The 24970-nt window shown below is 37.8% G+C and overlaps 1 protein-coding gene across 2 annotated transcripts in view; it reads right to left on the bottom strand.

The window, feature by feature from the left end:
• The window catches only part of LOC105204643 (lachesin), a 37246-nt gene that overhangs the window by 3293 nt on the left and 8983 nt on the right, over nt 1-24970 (bottom strand). For both annotated transcript variants that reach the window (XM_011173800.3, XM_011173799.3), the window contains exons 3-6: nt 8428-8517; nt 6585-6703; nt 1726-1911; nt 900-1092 (exon numbers count right to left, since the gene is read on the bottom strand). In XM_011173800.3, the coding sequence (XP_011172102.2) occupies nt 900-1092; nt 1726-1911; nt 6585-6703; nt 8428-8512 (583 nt within the window). In that variant the 5' untranslated portion in view covers nt 8513-8517. The remainder of the gene's footprint in view (nt 1-899; nt 1093-1725; nt 1912-6584; nt 6704-8427; nt 8518-24970) is intronic.

Here is a 24970-nt window from a genome sequence, read left to right as displayed (position 1 = left end):
AGAGGCGATAATTAGAAACAATATAAAATTAGGATTCTGATGTGTACGACGAAGAGGAGACGGCGGCGCTGGCGCCGCAGCGGAGTTACTCTGGCAGGATGGAGATACCGCGGCGGCGTAACATTCTCGCGACGCAGTGTACACACTGGATATTGCAATCGCGTACGCGAGTCGATAGAAGGGGGGACCACGGCGAAGAGGAAATATATGTAAAGTCAACATCCATCACTCACAGTCAAGAGGGCTAATCGGATGGCTGCTTTTCCACGGGGCACGGCGCGGCGTGGCGGACACTGACGATGGGGTTTACCCCGTGCAACCGGCGCTCTTTTAAAAGCGATCCCCGCGATCCGAGGGGAATATTTCATCTCGAAAATCATACAGATCAATTAAAGATAAATCGCCGAACGTATAACGGTTCCGTTTAGCCACGACCAACCGCGTCCCTTTAAAGTCGACATCGTAATCATTAGTCATATCCCGACGGTGAGAATTTTCATCTATTTTCGGCGGTAGCACATTTCACGCTTGAATGGCACCTCTCGCTGAGGTGTAATGGAATTTTAATTCAGCATTTTAAGAATGCGACAGATAGCCATCTCACTTCACGCGATGAGCATTATTAATTAACGACTAATCAAATCAAAACATGCTTTCTATTGTTTATCTCCGCGCATTGTACCTTTCAAATAAAGATCTCATAACAATCGGGTCCCTGTCAACGCTAATTATTTTACATTTCGCGTATATGTAATGCAATTATTGCCTCTTTGAGTTTTCTCCGAATCACGGAGACTGCATACACTCTGCACAATTTTGTCATTTTTAACTGTAATTTTTTCTCGTTTCTTAAGCGTTTCGTTTGATCCCTTCCAAATGTCTAAGAACTACAAGCATACTTCGTTTAACGCTGTTCTCATTCCTCAGCGTGATGTTCCGGCCATCTTCCCGTCGCCAGATCACTACCGGTTCTGGATTGCCGGTTGCTCGACACCGCAACAGCAGATCGCCGTTTTCCTTAGTGGTCAGCATATCCGCGGTATTGTCTAGGTCCATGATATCGGGCGGTATCACGACCTTCATATAGCCAGTCTGCTCATTAAAATTCGCATTCATTACTATTCAGAAAAACGTCGACCTCAGCTTTAATTATTGTACTCGACAGAACAGAGTTCAAAATAAACGAGACAAAAACTCTCGATTTATTCAAGATATCCAAATGTGCGATAGATTTTTAAATTCAAATTGTTCAATGTTGATTAATATTGTTAACGTTTGATCTCTCTTTTTGACACATTTATAATTATTTTCAAAGTAAACCGCAAGTACGAGGAATCCTGTGTGTAAAATAATTAATTTTAATAAAAATATCATACCGACAAGAACAAAAGCATCTCCGTAGTCTCAAGTGACTTTGCTCTTTTATTTGCGAGTTGGAGCGAGAATCAGGAAGAAATTTCAAAATATCCGTTCTGCTAGTTTAATTTTGAAAAAACAGCTTGCGGCAGAGCAGAAAAGAACTTTACGTCGCGACACGAGTGTTCTTCAGTCCCGCGCTGAATGTGTTCTTCGTTTTGTAGGTGCGCAGCATGTACACGTTGCATTCACGCGGCATTACGTTATACAGAGGGTCGGAACGACATATCGTCCCCTATTCGGCGGCAACGCGGAACGTGATAGAGAACGGCGATGACTGTCGCGCTAATGTTCAACGGCTCTACTGACCTGGCTCCTCATAGGATCCGTATTAACTTGACACATGTACGTGCCGGAGTCGTTCGGCTGAACGTTAGTCACGTGCAGCTTCCATGTGTTATGGCCGTTGTGAGTGACGGACAAGCGTGGGTTGTGCGCCACCATGTGCGTGTGAATGGCCAAAATCGCACGCGAATCCGACTTTATCCAGGCGACCTGCGCGTGACGTAACAAAGGTGCTCATTTCGCTCATATGATGACTGGGACCACACATCGGATATAGAAACAATGTACGGATTAACAATTATCAAGTGCAGCTGATGCGTTAAAGCGGTTAAAGCGTAGCTGAGATTTATTAACTACGTTTAACGTTTTTCCACTATATTCCTTAAAATTATTTCTGAATTTCAAATTTATTTGCTACTTCGTAAACGACGGAATTTTACGCAGAGATGAATATATTTTACAAATATCCTTCGGCAATATATATTTCTTCGTAAATGTCAATATATGTTTCTTTATAATTGGTCGTATCGAATATTGAAATATTTTCAATATATATTGCCCGCGTTACTTCAAAGACATACATTTAATTTGGCTGGCGATATTGCCAAATAATATTTATCTTAATATTTAATATAGTAAATCATAAATATGTATGTGAATGAAAGTGATTGATATGTGAAAAGGCTGGTAACCATCAGAATTTTTATGAAACTTGTCTTTGATAAACTCGATCAACATTTCAAATATAATTACCATGTATAATTATTCTAAAAACAGATAATTTGATTACAAAGGAGCAATTATACAATTTTCAAGATATTCTATCAAACAATGTTATTTTTATAACTTTATGTGACATAGTACTCGGAGATACGTGTATCTTCCAATCTATCAAGAAAACCGTAAAAAAACACTAGACAGCAACGATCGTACTTCATGTAGACGCATAATAAAATAACAAGATAATAATTCAATAAATGAATAAATGTACACATAGACGATACATAACTTTGACAACCTGCATGGCCTGCATAGTAAGATCTCATGCAAGAGCGACAAAGGAATGCCGTAAAGATAAATAAGGTGGGATACGTGAAGGTGGAACGGGAGATTTTGACTCTTTCTCACACGGGAGAAGGGAGATGATTGCATTTTATAGAAGCAAAGAACGAGAGAAGATCGAGCCATCTCGCACGAAAGGCGCGAACTCTTCATTAGTAGGGTGCCGAGGTGGTGCTTAAAAAGCATCGTGGTGCTTGCGAAAGGCGCTTATCGGTATTCATACCGAAATGCTGGCGCGGCGAGCGGAACGAGGGTACGGCGGCACCAGGCACTCTCAAATTCCGCTCGGGTTTACGCTGTTACAACCCCTATTTCGCGCTCGCAGTCTCCTTTTCCCTCGTGCCGCCGCCGCCGCCGCCGTCGCCGCCGCGCCAGCTCGGGTCGAGGTTTGGGGGAGCCCGATCTGTCATATTTCAGACAGCAGCGAAGCCATTGAACGGGATAAAAGGGCTTTTAAACCGCGGACAAAAGCCCCCGGTGTCGCCGCATTTCGATCGCTGCAATGGAATTTAACGTGTGCATAAATACGTGAGAGAACAGGATATCTACCTGTTGGAAACAAAGCTTACGCGACGCGAGGGTGACGCCGTCCGCTTAGCAGAATCTATATCTCCATGCGATCCTTCGCGGATCAGGAGCAATTGGCCAGGTGTTCTCATAGACATCCGATATGTCTGACGCGCGCGCGACATGCTCTACATGATATTACATCTCAGGGTATTGTATTTACGACGGTATTACGTGACATTCAGCTACTAAGTTTAGTCGTATTCAGATATATATTCACGTATAGAACACATCGGGATTTTGCATTTCTAGATCCGCTCGTAATGACGTACGTATTTGCGAAAGAGCTATTTCCCAGGCAAGATATTCCATGTCTTTTTCTATAAGAGGCTTATTCCTCTCAATCAATTTGAAATATATTACCGACGTAACACTATGCGAGTCTAATTAGAAGGCTTGAGTTTCCCGTACAGAGATATAGCATCGGAGGCTTCAAAATACGGCTGCACCGATCGTTACATGGAACTGCGGTAAAGGGTTAAATTTCTGAGATTAGATGTTACCGGATGCACAGGACGCGGTTACGTGTAACGCGACGACGCGGCGAGTTCGAGCTAGCTGCCAAATTAAATAGCTTTCGATGTCAGTCATTTCGAGTCGTCATTTCGAAGCGAGAACTAGTGCATTTTTGTTGCGTATAGCGAATTTTTTTCTTCATCGCGCGAACGTGTCTCTCTCTCTCTCTTTCTCTTTTTTTATGCGGAAAAAACAAGTGTGCACATACAGAGCAAACGTCTGCAAAAAAGAATAAATATATAAAAAGTAAAGAGTCACGTAAAAAATATTGGACATGATTAAACAAAACGGAGGAAGAGAAAAACAGGAACAAAAAGATAATATTTTGCATGCGCGCACGCGAGATTTCTTTCTATACCAGCGATACATCTAAACGAGATGGGAAATGAAAGAAGAGGGTAAATGTTATCACAGTAACTGATCGGAAATTAGACAAGAGTTGAGATTGAAGCTTCTGACTTCGCACGAAGATACACACTATTGCAAATGCATAAAAAATACGTGCAAGGGGATGTATGAAGATTCATTAAAGATTTTTCATTATGCAGCTCGAACTCTGTTTCTTTTCACAATTTCATAATTGTCAAAAAACGATAATTAGATAAACTAAACAAATTTTAATTTTTTTAAGGAGTCTCGCGTAGCTTTTCCAATATTAAAAAATTGTCTATTATTGGAAACAATAGAGCTTCATTCATTTAATAATTTTAAGGTACGAATTTAAATTCGACGCCGTTCGTTACAAAATTGCGCCTATTCTTCGTACAGTCTTTTTCCACCTAATCGCCGTCTGGCTGAAGTGCACGAGATGCGTATATAAATGGTGTAGCAAAGTCAGCAGGACGAGTTGCACAGGGAATAGGAGAACGAAAAGGAGGAGAAGCACGACGGCAAAAATCAGGGCTATTCAGCGACGCTATATTAGCGGATCTGATTTATGTCCTTTCTTCCATCGTTTCCTTTCTCTTTCCGGCGAGAGGGAGAGAGAGGGAGAGAAGAGCCCTTCGGGCACAGCCGCGAACGACGAGACGAGCGGCGAGCATCTCCACGAGCACGCTCCAACGGCGTTAGAAACGCGATAGAAACGATTGTCGCGATCTGAGCACGCAATCAAAACTTGGGCTTCTTCTTGAAAGTGAATTACTCGCGACCAGGGTCCGTCCCAGAAGAGATTCCCTGGATTCTAGCGCGTATACAACCGAAAGCTTTCCTCACGAACACACGTACACGAGTCAGCGATTGTAGATACACCGAGAGCGAACATTTCCGCGTTAAATCGCGGTCAATGTTGACACGGAGCAAAGATTGCGAAAAACAAGCGACCCGCCGACGCAGCGGGCTAAATTGCTAACAAAAATTGATAACGTCCAGTCAACTAAACGTACAAATATTCTCGAGGCGTTTCGGAACAAACGCGGCAAATATAGAATCAGCCTATTTGGAGATGGGGTTTCTTTAGATAAAAATTTCAAGGTGTTCTTCGAGTTTTCAGCGATCAAAAATACAAGAGTTTTCCGCGAGTAATTAAGATTTGAAAGAGCAACTAGACAAGAAATCTGAATTATCCAGCTAATTTTAAGTGTACTTATCTCTTAATCTAAGATTTAATTCCTAACTCGCCATTGAATTTTTTATTAATGTTTGAGTTATGCTCATTTATTCTGTTTACTTCGTGTATATTTGCAAAATTCGATTTAGAAAAAGCACGCGTGAGATTTTTTGTTTTATCCGACGTTCGTTTCTTAATGTCTGGTCTTTGCATAAGTATTTGTAATTATTGCAGAATAAGAATATCGCGAATAGAAAAAGCAGCATGGTAAGATCGATCGGAATAGATGGTTTTGCTGATATGAAAACGGTGTTCTTCGTTGTTTCAATACATTCCTTTGGTTTTGTCTTTCTATCGTTGGAAAGCAGTGAATACTCAATGGCTTCACTTGATTTGCATTGTTTCGCTATGCAGATCCAAGGAAAACATTTTGACATTTGTAGCGTCGCTCGCGGCGGCGCTTCTCTCTCAGGAGTTCAAGAAAGGACGATCAAAAAAGTCAACGGATCGTACACATCTGACATTTTTACGAGAGTTAAAGAGCCAAGATATAGCTCTATGTGTGTAAAGTATTCTTCCCAGTTATGATGTAACATAACACAATAGCGGTGCTAAAAACTAACATATAAAATCAATGAATAGAATATATACGTATAGATAACGCATAAATTAAATTTTGAAAAATATAACTAAAAACTTTCTTAAATTCTAACATAAATCTTGTCTACGAGATAAATAACGATTAATAAGATTAATTAACGCAAAGTAGTTCAACGGCTGTGATAAAATATTGAAAGATTTTCGTACTCCGTTACTTTCGACGTTTTTCATTAATATGTTATTGCTGATTATCCCTCTCTACTTCTTTTTTACTGCGAATTAACGTTTACCTATTTAAAGCACTTGGTAGCACTTCGCTTCGCAATTGAGCGCATCGAATGATCGTTGTCAGAAATGCGTGCTAATAATACTCACTTAATAATCGAGCGGTGGAATAATATAGTTGTACTACGTGGTTACATGGCAATTACTTGATAATACAATCCGTCTAGGCTGCATCCGGTATATCAAGCGAAAATACGATCTAGGCCACACTACTTACTATTTCGAGCAGTGGCCCTAATCGACTAGCTAATTACAACAAGCGCGCGAGCGAGCGGGCGCGCGCGAGTAACACGAGTACATTTACCTTGTAAGACTGGAGATGATTAACGACGCAGGTGAAGGAGACGTCGCGACCTTGAGTGACCGTGTGATTTTCCAAGAGCGCCAGAAATTCGGGCAGGACCTCGGACTTGGGCGTTTGTCCTGAATTATGCAATTAGCGATTATGCGCCAGCGATTACGGCTAAAACGATCAGCGAAGTTAATCCTTAATTAGCCCACCGCGCGGCCAACTTGCCGTCGATACGCCGCCGCCGCCGCAGCCGTAATGAATATGATGTATGGACGGCACGTTAGGGAAATTTCGGGAGGAAACCCCCGAATACAAGAATGCCCATCACCTTTTTGCGCCGCGCGAGCAAAATTTAATCTAGATCGCGTCGCGTTACTTGTGCGTCTAACGAGCGACCGGTCGACTATATGCGCGGTAATCATAATTCTTTCTGTGCATCGCGCTCGCGCGATTATACACGTGGGTGTTCGCTCCGCGTGAGACGTACGTGGCCTGGAGAGAACGTTAATTTTTGAAAATTAATTTTTAGCAAGGTTGCACATATTTCATCTTAAATGATAGAAATTGGCTTGTACTTTTTGACCCGTCACGCATGATTTACATGAATATATGTTAAACTGGAACGTTTCATAATCTCTTTTTTTACGATTTTTACCTTATTACCATATAAATGTTCTCAAACGATTTGTTCGTACATTTGATTATGCAACACGCGGGACAATCGTTGCGCCGCATAATGGGAGGTTGATTAAGCGCGTCGAGCTCCGTAACCTTCACACGTCACGATATTCACCCCTTGCGTTCTCGCGGATGCCAGAGCCAATTCGATGCGACGTTACGTTTCACCGCACAGGGGAATCGCACATTGATTATTCTCGCGATAACGGGATGGAATCTAATAGGAGAAACGAAAAAGAGATATATTCTCCCTATATCACTTTTGGTTAACTTAGCTCGAAGCGATCACGCGAGCACGAAGAAAAGGGGAGAAAGTTTCGCGAGAAATGGAGTGTTTATTAATCACGTGGAACACGACCGGGCGAAAGTTCGCTGACTTGTAGAGTAATCATCATCTATCATGATCTATCGCGTGGAAAGGCTGCCCTGAAGATCAGGTAATATTTTTGTTGGTTCGCACATGCGAGTCGAGTGCTCGACGACCTATGCATTGTGATTTGCACCTGCGATGTAATGAGAAATCGATCGAATTTATATATAAAAATTCAAGGTGTTTCGCAAATGAGTTTTGGAATGATGGATTTAATTGCCATCGTAAACTTTATCAAATTTCCTTCATATTTTTCATTTTGATATAATTCCAATCATAAATTTCTTCAAGTTTAGAATTAAATATCGTTTCTGTAAAAGACTCTTGTAATTTACATCTCGTGCGTTAAGCGAACAGAGCTAATAAATAAATAAGCAAACGATACAGAACGCGAGAGCGCGTTTCGTTCTCTGAAACGGGAGAGAAGTCGGCCCGTGCCACTTTGCAATTCCTGCTTCTTTTTAAGCTTCAGGATTCTTTTTAAGCTCTCTCGCGGAAACGCGCGGAAGGCTGCCGATAGCGATATCTTCGGAGAAGGATTCTATTTGATTTTTACGGTAACTAGAGCAAAGAAAGGCGGCGCAAAACTAACGGGCACGATACCAGTCGCGGCGATCCCTGTGTAGAAGGGAATGAGGGGAATTCTGTCATTTCGTGCGGATTAAAAACTTGTAACTTTTACTTCTCCTCGCAACTCCCCCGAACAATTTTCTCTTTTTCTCCCCCCCCCCTCCCCCTCTCGTTTCTCGCAAGGATCTGCGCGTCACGGAAATACTTACCTTACCAAAGCGGTATATTCGATCTTACCGAGACTGGAGCGCAGGAAGGCGACAATAAGAACGCACAGTGCGAAGTTCCGCGATGCCATGCCATAGGGTAAGCCATACGCCATACGTACTGCAACAAAAAACCGAAATGCGTTGAAGGAGAGTAATGTGTTAAAAACATATTAAACGAATAAAAAATCAGTGTCACCTTTCGTTAAAAATTTTTTTATTATTTGCTTATTGTTATTTCAAATACTAATTTTTACAGCTTTAAGAGTAATAAACAATTTATTTACAGTAAAATTTACAGTTCGTTAATTTTAAATTAATATAAATATAGAGGTAAGGTCAATGTAACAGAAAATCCTTTTATTGAAACAATTAATTTTGGATTGGTATGTTTTGAATATCAACTACGATGATTTTCAGTCATTTGAGTTTTCTTCCACATCAATAGACAATAATTTATAATATGAATAATTTATAATATGAAAACAAGTAACATGAATAATTAAAAAGAAACCAGAGACGAAAAATGTTAATACAGAAATTTGAAACAGAAAAGATTATTCTCGTTTTCATATTTTTATTAAAATTTACAGTATATTAATTCACAAACAATCCATCATTAAGCTGCGCGATCAAAGGTAGACAAATTTAAATGCATTTTCTCACTACTTTTAAAAATCAAAATAACACAAACATAAACAAACTGACTAAACAAAAAATAAAAATTGTAAAAAAAAACTAGTAAAAATTACAGCAAAAGACATATTTAAAAGTTAAAAAAAAAATCATAAATTTTATACATAAAAAATTAATGAATACGATGTAATAATTCAGCCATCATATCTGTTTTTTTTCAAACCTGAGATCTACATAGAAACAGTCATAATTAGAATTTTCTCCGGCATAACATAATAAATTTCGCGTGAGAGGATATGCACACGGGAGTTGTTACGGTGAGGCGGCCCTCTTCTACCTCCCCTGGAGTGAGAGAAGAGGGAGGATTCGGGGTCGAAATCGAGAATTTCGTCGTCGACGCGTGCTCGGAACGAGGATACAGAATGATGGAGGAGGACGAAGGGTGAAGGGAGGGTCAGTCCCGAATCGCGTGAATATTAACTCGACAGTTGGTCGCCACATAAATGCCAACCCGCTGATATATCTCCCGTTCGTTCGTCGCCGACCGGCCAGCACCGCAATAATACTCTCAAATGGCAATGGAGGTACACCCTCTTCTCCGCACCCTTCCGTGATACGCACACTCTTCGTCTCAGAGGCATATGTGCGCTGTACGCGCGGATGCGTGCGTGTACCACGTACGTGTACGTATATACGTACATAACGTATGTAACGACCGCAGTCCGATGACCAAATGAAAATTTCGTTCACACCAAAGCTCGCCCTTTATGACTTCGGTAGGTCTTGCCTTCGCATTTGCCAAAAATTCTATACATGTTTAAGCATCACATTTACAATTTCAAACAAACAGGTGAGATGAAACTGATTTGAAGGTGTAACGTGATTTATTAAACAAATTTTTTACATATTAACTTCGTCATAATTTTAATCACTGAGAAATTCAGATGCAATTATTTTTCATTTATTCACACACATCTGGCGTTTACAAAAACCACAACTCGAGTTCTATTTCTAATTTGAATTCTTAAAGAACATATAAATACGATGGATTTTTCATTTTATATCAATCGAATATTGAATTAAGGAAACTATTATTAAAGTTCATTTTAGATTATTTAAATTGTAATTCGCAGATTTCAAAAAATAGAATTTGATTTGTAATTTTATATTCCACGTATATATATTTTATACAAGTGTATACATACATTTCTCTGGTTCTCCAAATATTTTTCATATTATAACATAAGTTATAAATAAAATTCTCTTGTGAATTCTGCTGCAAATTATAGATTGTCTGTGATTTTACACAATTGTATATAGACGTTAAATTTTGTCTGGAAAACGTATCAGGTGAGATACTCGAAATAGTTTCATATTATATTTTGAGACACGTACGGTTCAACAACATATTTCGATCAAAAATCAATTGAGTGTACTCTGCTGATTGTGAGCAACGGAACGATTACTCGTATGAAACTTGAGTTATTGAAGTATTATTGTACAATTGTTACCAAACACTCCGCAATATTACGTACACGATGAGATTTCATGGATCTCACACGTATTTTTTACTCAAATTAAAAAAATTTAATTTATTACGATTTGATGTGCGGAATACATGTTATAAACTATATTTTAAATTATGTAAAAAAATAAATGTAGAAAAAGCAATGTCTAAAATTTTTCATTCAAAAAATAATTAGCACCGTGCAGAATAATTACACAGTCGCGCAGATAAATATTAATGTCGAACATGTTGTTTGATGAATTTATTTCACGATTTGACAAATAAAATAATGCAATAATAAGTTACTCTATGGTTGTTTTATCATTGTTTGATGCTTTCCCAGGTTTTCTCCTCTCCTATTTCTCTGTTTTTTTTTCGTTCTTTGTGGCACTCACGCAATTCGTAAAATCACGTATTTAATCACAATTAATCTGTACATATTACGATTGTTTTAAACTCGATACTCGCACTATATTTGACACGATTCTTTTAATGTACATGATGCGTATATTTTTTATTACTATATCGATATATAAGAATAGCGTGAAAGAAGATTACAACGATATGTCAGTCGTAATTAGTATAGGAAGAAGAGAATATTATAGCTAATGTAGACATTGTGGCTACTCCCATTATCTCCGTTATTAGGTAACAAATTCCAACAATTATTTATGGAATTATTCAATTAGTAACCCGCCGTTTTTTAGTGACGCTAATATGCCAATACATAATAGTTAACAATTGTTATAAAACATTTTTACTTTTCAGCACTTCTAAACCTTTTCAAAGTATATTTTAGCATTTAATTACAGATTCCTCATTGTTTTTAAACTTGAGCGTATTATCGCACAAATGTATGTACACTCGAGTGTTTTTTTGTTATTTAACTTTTTATTTAACTGTACATACTTCGAGTTGTGCAAAATTAAACAATAACATATGAGTTTGCTAATATGATTTTTTAAACGAAATTTTCATATCGAGATATCTCTTCAATAAATCAATTGTTATTCTAAACAGCAGTGTTCAAAAACATCAGAGATATTATTTTATGTTTGTTGTTTAATATTAAACAGGGATAAAATGATATCTCTAATGAAATCTGTGAAGTCTTTAAGCGCAGAAACATTTTAAATCAAGAAAATTCTGAACGATAAAAAATTAAAAATATATACTTTTTAAACAAAATACTGTATTTTTTTTAAACTAAACCCACTTTTTAAAAATTATATTTAGGCTGTAGCCATATTACCATCACTTTTTTTCTTATACTGATTATGCAATGCGTCATATTTTTATGAATCACATCCTAAGTAGTAAATATTTCATTAATTCGAGTTTAGAATCTGTTAAACAACACTTTGACGAATAGAATCGTTTAGCTTCAATATAAAATATTGATTATAACCAAAGTTGTTCAATAAAATGAAAATGAGTGCCATATTAGTCTCTTCTCCTCTATATCAGACGAATCTCAGTAAAAGTTTTTAAATCGCCTATGTAAAAGCTTCAAATTTATGTTATATGTGGTTAATAAATACTGAAATACAAAATTAATTACAATCATATATTGATGATTAATTTGAATTGTAGTTATTAGTCGCAGTCAATTGTGGTTGAATCTGTAATCATTAATTATCGATCCATTTCGTACAAGCAATGTTTCGTTAATGACCAAAAAATTTGAAAATAATAACGACAATCCTACTATCAATATAATTCAATTAACAAAGTTTTGGCTAATTAAGGCATAATAGATCATTCAGAAATGTACGATTGAAATTTAATGTGCATAATACATTTTAAATGCATAAATTCAACGAAATACATATATTATTATAATAATAAACAATTGAAATAACATGGCTTTCATTATTCAAATTATTCAATTTGACTTACACCGCGTTCTCGATACGAAGACAAGATGATCAAATTATTAAATTGATAAAAGATCTAAAGCACGATAATTAAAGTAAACAATTCTAAATAAATGTAGCAGCAGCAATATTTAAAATAAATATTACGAAACATTAAGTTATAATGCGATTCGCTTTAACGTCAAACGAATGATGTGTGCAAAATATTTGCTTCGACAAATAGCCATTGCCTTCAGATCGTTATTGCGGAAGTTCATTATTTGGCCATGATTAACCGATAGTTACCAAATCGCCGCTTGGTGGTTTGCGATACTTAATTCGAAATTGCATATTGAAATACTTTTGATAATATACAGTGCATACTATGCGAAACATCCTGTTCCTGCCAACTCAAACCTCGTCATGCGAATGATACAACGTTGTGGCGACCTTGTGATCGTGCTGTATGTAACGGAACAAACGCCACATGCTTATCGGTCGCGTCAACGCAAAATATTGTATCATGTTATTAAACCATAATTATTTCCTATGAATAAGTAGATGTGATTAACTTCCATGATTAACGAGCACAGTGAATGCATTGTCTATTTGTCGAAGCACGTATTTCACGCAATTTATCCATAGACATGATATCGATATAAGAGACTAGAATTACCAATTATTATTTTCTGCGGATATTTATATACGGACAATGTAATTATAAACAATTAAATTCAAATGTATCTCATATTGCGCTTTAAATTTTTTGTTTAACTAAATTTCCTCATCACTTTTAAATTAGAACATTGCTTTTGAATGTTTCGTAATGTCATGTATTTGAAGCAGAATGAGTTCAAGATCGATATTGCAATGCATTTGATTAATAACTATGTTCGTAATTAAGTTCATATTTTAGTAGTTGTTAATCACGTAAAATAAATTGACATTTTTTTATGTTGCGTTTTTTATGTTGGTAATATATAAAATTCGCGGGTACAAATCATATTTTTTGATATTATATTTTCATATTTTTATGAGATTTTGTCGCATTACACGATGAGAATATCCTCTCCTAATCAGTATTACGGAAAGACAGCGAATAGTCACCGATGATTACAATTATAAGTATAGCAAATCGGTAAGACTGATTCAGATTTAAAGAGTAGAATGGATTAATAAGAACAAAATTTTCGCAAACTCCAGTTTAATATCTGTCAGTGACGTAGCAATATTACAACATTGAATTCTGTAAAAACCTTACAAACGTGAGACAGATGCACGTTAGCATGCAGGAGGAGCTCGTCATAAATACGAAAGTAGACTCGCGTATTACTGGAAAGGGCGATAAACGTCGAATACCTCTTTGAAGGACCGATCAGTGGTCAGGATATCAAAAGCCCCTTTGACTTCAACGATGCAGTTACCTATCGTTCCACTATGCGCGCAAGCAGATTCAACTATTTCCTTTCGATGAATAATCAAGAGTATCCCTTAACGTCTGATAGATTGAAAATTATGGAGCTGGATGTAATTTATTTGAGAGCATGTGCCTCAAGGATCATACGTACTATACGTACGCTGTAATTAAAATGCAATCGTTCACAGCACAATTAAATGAGCATTGTGAAAATTCGTTTGTCATGCACTTCACCTAAGTGGTGATATTATTAACTGATATCTTCATCAGATTTACAAATCTTCCAATTATACGCGCGTGAATTGAAATATCTATTTTGAAAATATTTTGCAAGATAATTACAAGAATTATCGTATCGGTTTATCGATTATCGGATCTAAAAATTAGGTTATAGCATTATTAAAATTACGCATATTCTCAGCCATTTGTACACAAAGTTTTACGAGAAGTTTTATAAAAAAAGAAGGATGTAAAAGAATGAGCTGAGAAAAATATGTTGCGTAAAAATATTCTTTAATTTAGTAGTATAAATTTTGGAAAAACTTAAAACTTAATACTATTTCAGTAGTTCTTGAAATATGGAGAAAGTTGATAATTGGAAAGTCGATCGCCTCACCCTACTCACGTTATTAGATTTACATGGCGAAAATGTTCATTGCGCGTGTGCAAGTGAACATATGAGAAATCCCATCGCTCGCGGAGATACTTAAAGCTGAAACATCCCTTAACATTGATAACGCACAATTTAGATCCGGTGCGTATGAGTTTCTTCTTGAATAAAATAAATAGAATATTTATTTATTATTTCTATTTCTTCCCCCGTTGCATTATTATAAAAAAAGTTACTATCATAAAAAATTATACTGGATTTTACGTTAAAGCCCTCCCCAATTCTATTTCCAAGATAAATTAGGAGCATAAACGGGGAAATGAGAAAGATGTTTCCGATCGAGAAAAAAATGCAAGGAAGACCTCGAGAAACGGTGGGTAACTTTCGCTTCTCGCTGCTTCCGCTTTCTCTCGCTGTATTTCCCAATCTCATTTCTGTTTTTCTCTCGCGTTTTACTGCAGTTTATTTCTGAGGTGTGCGGAAGGAAAATAAAAGCCAGCATCGGCTATCCGTTCATTTTATCAGGTCTGCCGGCAAAGCTATTACTTACGCGTTTCCAGCGCGGTTCCTTTTATTTCGGCTTCCGTTTTCTCACCACAGTAGTCGTGTTACACGCTTTGCAATTGCTCGACGCAATTCTCACGTGCACTTAGCGAACACTTTTCTTTCTTGTTGCCGACACGCCCCCATTCCCCTTTGCATACGGCTAATCTTCTCGAGCGAGTCTACCATTGGTCTATTTCTTTCGATATCCCACTGTGAGGAGAAGCAAACATTCAGAGTTCTTCGCTGCGAGAAGATCCTGGAGATCGACCCCTCTGTTAAATTTCAACCCATTCCGCTTGAATAGAACGTGCTCCTTCTTGATAACCAGACATATATTTATTTCGCCCACGAAACAAATAGTTTATGCCTTCTATCTTCAGCTAAGAGTATATCTTTTTCTCTTCCACCTTTTTCCAAAATATCATTTTTTATCATAACTAGTTTAAGCGACCAATAACTGCGAACCTCATAATGAAGCAATTTACTTAATTTGACAATCCACACCAATCCGATCTAATTATCCTTCGACAGCCAATACCTGCAATGATGATCTGTCTGCCGTTATATGTACGCGCCCATTAGGGTAATTCACACGCCGCGTTTGGCAAGGCTAAATCTTGTATTTAAGCTTCCTACCAAATCAAATATCAGACAGGAAATCGAGGTACGACGTGAGTACGCCAATCGTCGATAATGCGTTCACCGAGGATTATTGTTCTAAGATAATCCTCATACTAGGTCGTAACATGCGAAGCTCGAATTTGACAAGTAAGCAAACCTCTATGAGACACGTGCTTTTGATAACAAATAACGCGTGATAAAATAATTTTATATAAGTAACAAAATTCCCTCCTCTCAATATATCAAATAACGTATAAATAAAATTGTTTGCCCATACATGAAGATGTATGAGGATTTAATTTTACAAATTGTCCAGTATTCTAATTATGTCGGAGCTCGGCAATAGCGGTCCCAATTAATTGCACATGATCTGATTACAAACACTAATTTTGGAGATACTCATCGAGATATCCCGAATCGCGAATAAAACAATGATAAATGCATTCTTTAAATCATCCGCCGGAATAGTTTCGCGTTTTGCAACAAAGAAATTTGATCAATCATTCCTTTAAAATTCATGAATAGGAAATTCATCGACTCCTTTTCCTATCGAAGGTGATGTATATTGAAAAAAAAAAAAATAGTGCTTTCTTCTCCCAATAAAATTTTACCCTCGGATACAGAGAGAGACGTGGATAATGAAACTTCCCTGGCGTATTCGTCCTACGTTCGCTCTACTTGATCTGAGAAAGTGCAACTGCAGTTTCCGTTATTCTTTCTCTCATCCCTATCTTCTTTCCTTCTCTCTCCCTCTTTCGCGATCAAACTTTCGTTAATGCGGCCAAGGGAAGCGAGGAAATAGCGATTGATTATTGATAAGGTGCCGCGCCGTGACGGAAGTTCTCGAGATGACTCGAGGGATTTTCGTAACCACCGACTTATCGCTACTTAATACGCGCTTGTCGACGATGTAAGTTGTAAAAAAGTTTAATGCGGATCTTACGATTCACCTCACCTTTCGATTCAGCCTTTCTATCATTTTTATCATTTTATAATTAAATTCTTTTTATTTAACGATGATTGTACACTGAACCACAAACAAGTAAAAAAAATGTTCATCTATTCGCGCCTGACGAATCCTCATACACGCGACTGGTTCAGCATATTTATGAGATCGAATTCTCTCTCTCTCTCTCCCTTTCTTCCTCCATCCCTCACCCTGGCAAACTTCTGTACAATAACCACATCATACATTCGCCGCGGTACTGTAACAGGCGAACCGACACATCGCGGCATATTAAATTTCTTCGTTAACTGTGCATTCTACTACCGATTATAGGACCCGTTATAATTATGAGGGTAATTATAATGTCTCGCTACCGATGCATTTTGCGACTTATAATAGAAGTGTGCATAGGATCATCGCAACGCTCTCTTGTTGAATAATAAAAGCTGTTGACGGCAACAGAAAAATAGCCATATATCGTAGCGTATATCACGAAGTCTGAATATAGCCTTTTGATAAACAATATGAATAATATTTAAATCCGATAATTAGTCTTCGCTCACGATTGAAAATACTTGCAGAGTTTTGAAAAAAAATAACACGATCAAATGTTCAGACCAAAATTGATGAAATATTAAATCTATCGGAAAATGAATTTAACTCAGTAGGCAAAAATCAAATTCACTTCCTTTTATGTCTCACAAGTGAAAATATGATTAACAATATAATGTCAAGTGACAACGTTACAAGAAGATACATTTTATTGTAATAAAAAATATCTAAGAATAGTATTTTTCGCATCGTTCGATTTAGAATCGAAGTTTCTATCTTATTTTTCAACAAATATCTATATATCAATCTTTTTTGTATTTAGTTAAATCGATGACAATATATCTCGAAGAGAATATAATAAAATTCGTTGTTCACAATGCACATAAAATTATGTGTGTGCACAGTAGTTTCTCGGTTGTAAAAAAAAGACGTATCGCGCAAAAAATATTAATGTGACTGTCAGCGAACGAATGCAATCGCGCATTCGTTCCGCTTCGAGTTACCATCGTCGAGTGAAATTCGTTGAAGTTGAAAGGTCAGCTAACAAATATCGCGAAAAATTTCGGAATTAAATCTCGATAACATTCTGCCGCTTCGAAACGTAATAAAATCGCAAGATTACAAAAAAAATGCTCCATCTGGATAGATTTTCTTTCTTATCCCGGACATAGGCCACGTTCAAACCCCTCCACGATCTTTAAATCTTTAGATCTCTAAATGTCTCTCCACGATCGAGAGGTGTGCACATAGTTTCTCTTTCTCTCCTTTTCGCCAAGCTTAAAATAAATATTCTCTCATGATATCGCGCCGCGCAAGTTACTTTACTAATTATGTTACAAGGGATTGCCGCTGAAGTTCCTGTAAAAGAAGTTCTATGTCTGTCTGCCTTTACCAGCTTTCTCCGAGTCATGTCTTCTCCGCTCTCCTCCCCCCGCTCTTCCTACTGTTAAACTTAATTTACTCTCTCTTACTATCTAACTTTTTTGTCAGCAGGACATTTTCGCTCAGTTTTCGTGTCGTCTACCGAATAAATCGTAACAAGTCGTGCCAGTGATATCTGCGTTCTACGGGATATACCAGACAGGGTAAATTGTACTATTGCACACCAGACTCCTTATTGCAAGCGTGCTGGTAATGATACGTACGAATATTTAACCGTCTTTTCCACGCCGCAACTTTACTGGCACTATAAACGCCGTTCTTGCCTTGTTTCTGCCACACAAGCGTGTCGCCCATCAAAGAATAAACCTGAGGTCGTTAGCAGCGATATACGTCGTTCTTGGCACACGGTTTTATACAATGAGAATGTTGGATTCATAAATTCGATATTATAAGTTATAATTGCAGAATAGATGCAAAAAGTTGAACGACAAAAAATTAGATATTTTTTTAAAAGATTAACATTTAGTGAGCGTGAAACGGCGAGTCTGATATATTTTTCGATGAAAAATACATTAAATTATTATTCGTCTCGAAATTGCGTCATGTTTATGCGAACAACAGTAATTACAGTCGCTGTCCTTTAATTAGCGAATATCGCAGAATATAGAACACGCAACGGTGGGTATCTATCTATATTTATACAGTTTGAATTTATTATATCTGAGAATATAGAAACAATTGTGTGTTAGTTTTTAAAAATATTTTTTTATAAGAATGTAATATTTATTTTGATGAAAATATGTAATGCGTGTCTCATTCAGTTTTAAAAAAAATTGTTAATAAGAAATTTTTTTATAAAAGAAATGACCTGGTCATATCTCAAGACAATTCATCGACCTGGAAACATTATGCACTTCTACAGTTGTCGGAGTATGATCGTTTTCCCACCAATTATTCCCACGTTACTAGGGTAAGTCGTACGTACTTGTCAAACCTCTTAGACATCTTACATCTCACCATTCATATGCGGTTGACCATCGGCCGATGAGGCGTCACGGAACAGACGTAATGACGAGAGGAACTCAAATTGCATTCTGCTCTCCACCTTTTCTCATTCTCCTTCCTTTCTCTTTCTCTCTTGGTCGCTTATACACCTAATGTGACGCGCCGACATGCAAAAGGCGTCATGGAATAGCGATTGACTATCGATGAACGCGAAACGCCGTCGCCGTCACACGAACATCACTAGGATAGGTTTTGAAGCGAGTTCGCTTGCACGATGGAACTTGAGGATTGTGGTTCAAACTGTCTACGAAGTTGGAAGGCATCTTAACACATACACTATCTCTCTCTCTCTCTCTTTCTCTTTCTCTTCGTATCCCCGAGATGCAGCCTCATAGGACGTCACTGCCAGCATCCTCCAGCCTCCGTTTAGCTTTCCTCAGACTACTCCCTCGCGGATTCTTCTATCGCGATTCTCCGTTGCATTTAGGGTATCGGGACCGGAGAGGATGGCAAAAGTATCAGAGTATCAGCTTAGAAAAGAAGCGATATTCACTTACGTGCTTCAGCCGCTAAATCGTGTTAAATCGAACCACGGGAAATGAGACGAATGGAAAAGTATTCTGCGGCCCTGGTGCATTTTTGATGTGACGCAGTGGTCACGCGATAGGATGTTAGCACCAAAATATACCTATTTCTTTTGACAGTTTACTCGTGACAGTCCTTCTTTCGATATCTCGTTGTTAAGCGGAATAAAAAATGTTTTTTTTTAATTAAATTATAATTAATAATAAATAAATATATAATCTCGCGTAACAAAATATTCTTTAACACGACCGTATCGTAATTCGAATGTTGACGGCTTTAATTCCTGTATCGAGGCAATGAGCGCAGCGTGTGCAAACGATCAACATTATCCGGCGATAAATCGGGTCACCCGAGGAAGTCGGGTAGGAGAAAAGGGCTACATTCGTAAAGAGGCTTAGCGACGATAAGTTGGCGCCGTTGCAGCACTTTGCAACATCGGGGATACATTCCCCTCGTTGCCCTTTACCGCCACTCTGTAACAGAGTTCAACGATATTCAAACGTCGAGTGGTAGCTCGCCAGCATTTTATGTGTATATGTACCAGTCTCGCTGATCCCTGCTCGGTAATACAACGTGATGGATTTGCAGCGCGAGAGAAGCGAGAACGGACGAGAAAAGGCCGCGAAAGCTCCAAAGCTCTCGTGAAGAATTAGGAACATAGAAATGAGAAAGAACGAAACACCGTAGGCCGTTCCCTAACGTTCCCTGCGATGAGTGCTTGCTCGGCGAACAAAAGTTTCGCGAGAAAAATAGTTGTGACGAAAAGTAGTCAGAACGTCGCGATCTGTCGCATTGTTCGACATCTGCCAAATATGAACAGGACCTAATCTAACGAAACTTTGTTTTGAATAAATATTTTAATGTCGCATCTCGTAATGTTATTTTACATTTGTTTGATAAATCTGTTGTTTCGCTTTAAAATTAGAAGAATTGCTATTTAGCGTTATATGAGAATGTTAATATTCAAATTTTGGACATTTATTTTTAAAATTTCTTTTATCTCACATATTTTTGAAAATATGAAAATTACCTTTAGAAAATGTAATCGAGCGGCAATTTTATTTTGCTAAACTGGACGTTTAGACAAAATATGTCATAATCGTACGTACTCGCGTAATTTGTGACAAAATAAGCGAAAGGAATTTTAACTTTAATATTTAAAAACAGCACATAAATAGTGAAACATTTCAACATTTGTATTGTTCTCTTTAGATACTTCGTAAGACATAAATATACGTGAACAATAAATAAAAAGATAAATTTGATTCAAACCGAGATTTTTCGAGAACAAAAGTAAAATTTACAGTAATATTTTATAGAGTTGAATAAAAATGGTGCCGAAAAATGAGACCGAGATATGGGGATAATAAAAGTGTGTAGGCAGGAAGAGAGAATTGGTGGACGAAGTGCGGTGGAATTAGAAAGATGCGAGTAACACCTCCGCGCGCTGCAGCAAGGATCGATACATGATTTCCGTACCTTCATCCGCCGTTCGCAGAGTAACGAACAATCGGTTTCGCGGTGAGAAAGTACGAATCGAAGAATTGGAGAATTTGTTACTTCTCCAGACGCCGCACAAAGCGGATCTGATAGGATTGTAGAACGGAGGAATTGGCGTTCGCGCGAGCGACTCAACGCCAGATCGAAAGAGGGAGAAAGTAACGCGCGAAGTAGCGGCGAGGGAAAAGTTTTCTCGTAACTAGATCTTAAACGAATTATTGCTGCCTTGGAGAAAATATTCGCTAATGAAACGACTTTAGCTGTTATTTTACTTGCGTAAACGCAACGCAATTTTGAGAGAAATTACGCTTTAATATACTTTTTGACGAAAAATATGTGATACAAATACAATACCCAATTCTCTTTTCGTTTTCGCTAAATGTTAATCTTTTAATGAAAAATCTAATTTTTTACTTTTCGGCTTATAATTCATATATCCATTCTGTAATTAAATGAGATTTAATTCACGAATTTAATATCTATCGCCGGTAAAAAATTAGTCGCGATGATAATCGCGGATCACCACATAGAAGATAATGGCGCGTGCAATTATAAAAATTTTGAAAATTGACAAGAATCTCTCTCTCTCTCTCTCTCTCTCTCTCTCTCCGTGACGGATTTATCCATGACGGGAGAATTGAATTCTCAAGTCGGACAACCGGCTAATTCGCGATTCGCCGTGATTGCATCTTAATGCCGCTTCTAACGCTGCGGACGGATCGTTTTCCGAGATATACACGTTGGTGATGATGCTCACGAAGGCAACGACGGCGACGACGGCAGAGGGTGATGACGGACAGAGAGAAAGCGCATAAATGAGAGAGAGAGAGAGAGAGAGAGAGAGAGAAGAGAGAGCGCTGGAGAGACGTCGAGTTACGCGCTAAAAGCGGAACCAACACAGGAAGCTCATTAAGTTGCACCCCGCGGGCTGGGCGCACACACAGAGATACAGCAGGTGCCCCTTTTCATCGCCGCGCATCTATCCCGTTTGGCTATCTGTCTCACTCGACCCCTTTTTGTTATCTACAGTGCCACGCATTTTTCATACACATTATGTTGTCCGTTAGGCATCATTGGCAAAAAAAATTATGATAATGGAGATAGCCCGAGGCCAAACATTGAATCCAACGCGCTTCTCTCTTGCGCGTTCCCCGCATTTACTCTCGCGAACTTGCGATCGTTACTATGCAAGACTCATCAAGACTAATGTAAAAAAAAAAAGGAAAAAAGAAAAAAGATGGCGTGTTTCGAAGAATGAAGTTAATAATCAAAAAATTATGTATATTTAATATACTATTCTAAATATATGTATAATATATAGTATATATTATTATTTGCGTGGCACGAGCTTTGATTTTACTGCTGTGAAAATATTAATTTTCCTGGTTCCCAAATTACTAAGTATTATTAAACAACGAATAATTAAATAATAAATAATTAAATAATATATTTAATATGTTATTATATGGAAGAATAGCACTGTTACACGGCAAAAATAAATTCGCTGTGTTATGTAATAACAATTTTGAAATGAGAAAATAAAATGAAAATTTCATAAAACTTTCCATGCATGTCAAAGTAATTATAATTAATCGGTAATACATGTGCAAATAAAACTCATCGGGGTAATAAATTTCATTCCTCGGGCCTGGAAGTCGCTCTATTCCGATTTGTTTAATGTTCGATGAAAATCGGTAAAGAAACCATCTCCCACTGAACACCCGAGGGAGAGATCCGCTTTCGCGGATCGTCTATCCCGAATAAATATCGATCCATTTAGAGTGAAGTACCCGTTAGTTCGTCACGGGATAACTGAATCGGTTTGTACGAAGGGGGGATTACCCCGGTTTTGGCCGAGAGGACGAGAGAGAAAGGGAGAGAGAGAGAAAGGGATTTACGTATGAGGGAGGGTGAGGGTGGAAAAGGGGAGAGCGCGCGTACTCTGTTTTCGAAGTGTGCTGCAAATCGTTGTAACGATTTCATGTTTTGTCCGGAATGCGCGAGCGAGATGTGGGCGAAGCCCCTCCGAGTTATATTACGGGAGTTATTCTATTTGTTAGAGCGGTAATAGCAAATGCGCAGTAGATACGATCCCATTAAGCGTTTCGCAGCGTTTCGAAAGACGAATTGGCGTAACAGTCAAAAGCGTACGAATATATGGGTGCGAGAAGGAGAAGGAAGATAGCGTGGGAGAGAAAGGTTCAATTCGATCTGCGGGAACGAATTCGCGATTGAGAATGAATGGTGCGAGCTAGTTACGGCAGACTGAATTAAAATAAATCCGAGCGTCGTATTACCTTCCCGTTAATTTTTATACGACTTCCGGACAGCACCGATTAAACGCATTCCGCTTTGTGCATCTTTCGTACAACGTTATAATACGTTCTCTCCTGCTTCCGAGAGGCAATCGCGTTAATTACGTTATGGCAACAATAAGAAACATCGCAATACAATTTTAATTAGCACCAAGATGTTTCTAGCATATTACTCGGGCGAGAGTACGCCGTTCTTAATGCGCGCCAACCTAATCCAAATGAATCACGTTGCAGATATTAAATCTCTCTAAAATCTCTAAAGTGAGATTTTGCTAAAGCCGCTGCCGCGCCGCGCGCCGCGCGCCGCGCGCCGTGAGACTTTAGATGAATAAACTTATGTGCGTTTGTGCGAATTCTCGCAAAAATCAGGTAGTAAGAGTGCATTCGGGGAGACGCTACTAGCGCAATCCGTTCGCGGAGCTACTTGATAGCGCTATCAAACGCTGTCATGACGTCACTCATGACAGTGCCTTCCGAGGTAGTGTATCGGTAGCGTTAACGTTTGCAAGCTCCGTAAACGCTTTTGAATATTTTTGAACTGTGTGAACAATATATGTGCAATTATGACAAACGTGGACATTAGTCTTCGAGATCCGGAAAATAATCAGGAATATATTATAAAACTCTCTTCAACTTTTCGTTTTTTTCATATAGATATATTTTTTAAATTCAGAATAAAATTTTAATAAACTACAATTTATAAGTTTTAAATATAAAGTTAAAGTTAAAAATTAAATCATTTAAAATTAACTAACAATAAGTTAAATAAAAAATTATTAATTTTTCAACTTTATTAATTAACTTTTAACTTTTTAACTACAGCTCTACTATATATCAAATTCTGTTTGATATAATAATATTTTTATTTCCAAAACGACAAATAATTATATATAATTATTTAATTAAGACCTGAAATATGCTTTAAACTCTTGATTAGTTACAGCTGATAATATCTATCTCCTCAACGTAATTTTATACTCTGGACACCTTCCTACGTTTATTTATCTTCATCATCACTTTCAAATGATGAAGAATCTAATAATTTCCTCATTATTAATGCAATTGCGATTAAAATTATATTTCCCCAATCTTGCTCCGTTATTTTTTTTCCTCTTCTCAGATGATAAAAAGGTTAAGAAACGCTAACGCCATGCTAATGAGTATTCATGGAGCTCGTTATCGCTATCGCGCTATTGGCTACGCGAACAGTATTGATAGCGTTTGCGTTTATATCGTTAGTAGCGTCTCCTCGAACGCACCCTTACTTGGCGCGACTCGCGACTGTATAATGACGTATTATTCGGCGCTAATAAGTAGAGGAAAGCAATAAATACACGATCCGATAAAATCCCGCGTGTAACGTTATTGCACGCCTGACATGGAATTAGTTTTTACTCTTGTTTCATTGGCCATTTTGTTAATCTGTCAGATATACTGACAACGCGATACGATGCGGTAACACTGATAATAATTTCAATTGTCACAGCGGCGTTATCGTGATAGCACCGAAGCCACCTGATGCTACGTTGAAATTACACATATCAGATAGTCAAAGTATTTTACATGCTGTATTTACGAATACGCGGATATAGTATT

Source organism: Solenopsis invicta, chromosome 3 (assembly GCF_016802725.1).
Source record: "Solenopsis invicta isolate M01_SB chromosome 3, UNIL_Sinv_3.0, whole genome shotgun sequence".
Lineage (NCBI taxonomy): Eukaryota > Metazoa > Arthropoda > Insecta > Hymenoptera > Formicidae > Solenopsis > Solenopsis invicta.
Note: the sequence above shows the minus strand (reverse complement) of the source record. Positions and strands in the feature narration are given on the sequence as shown.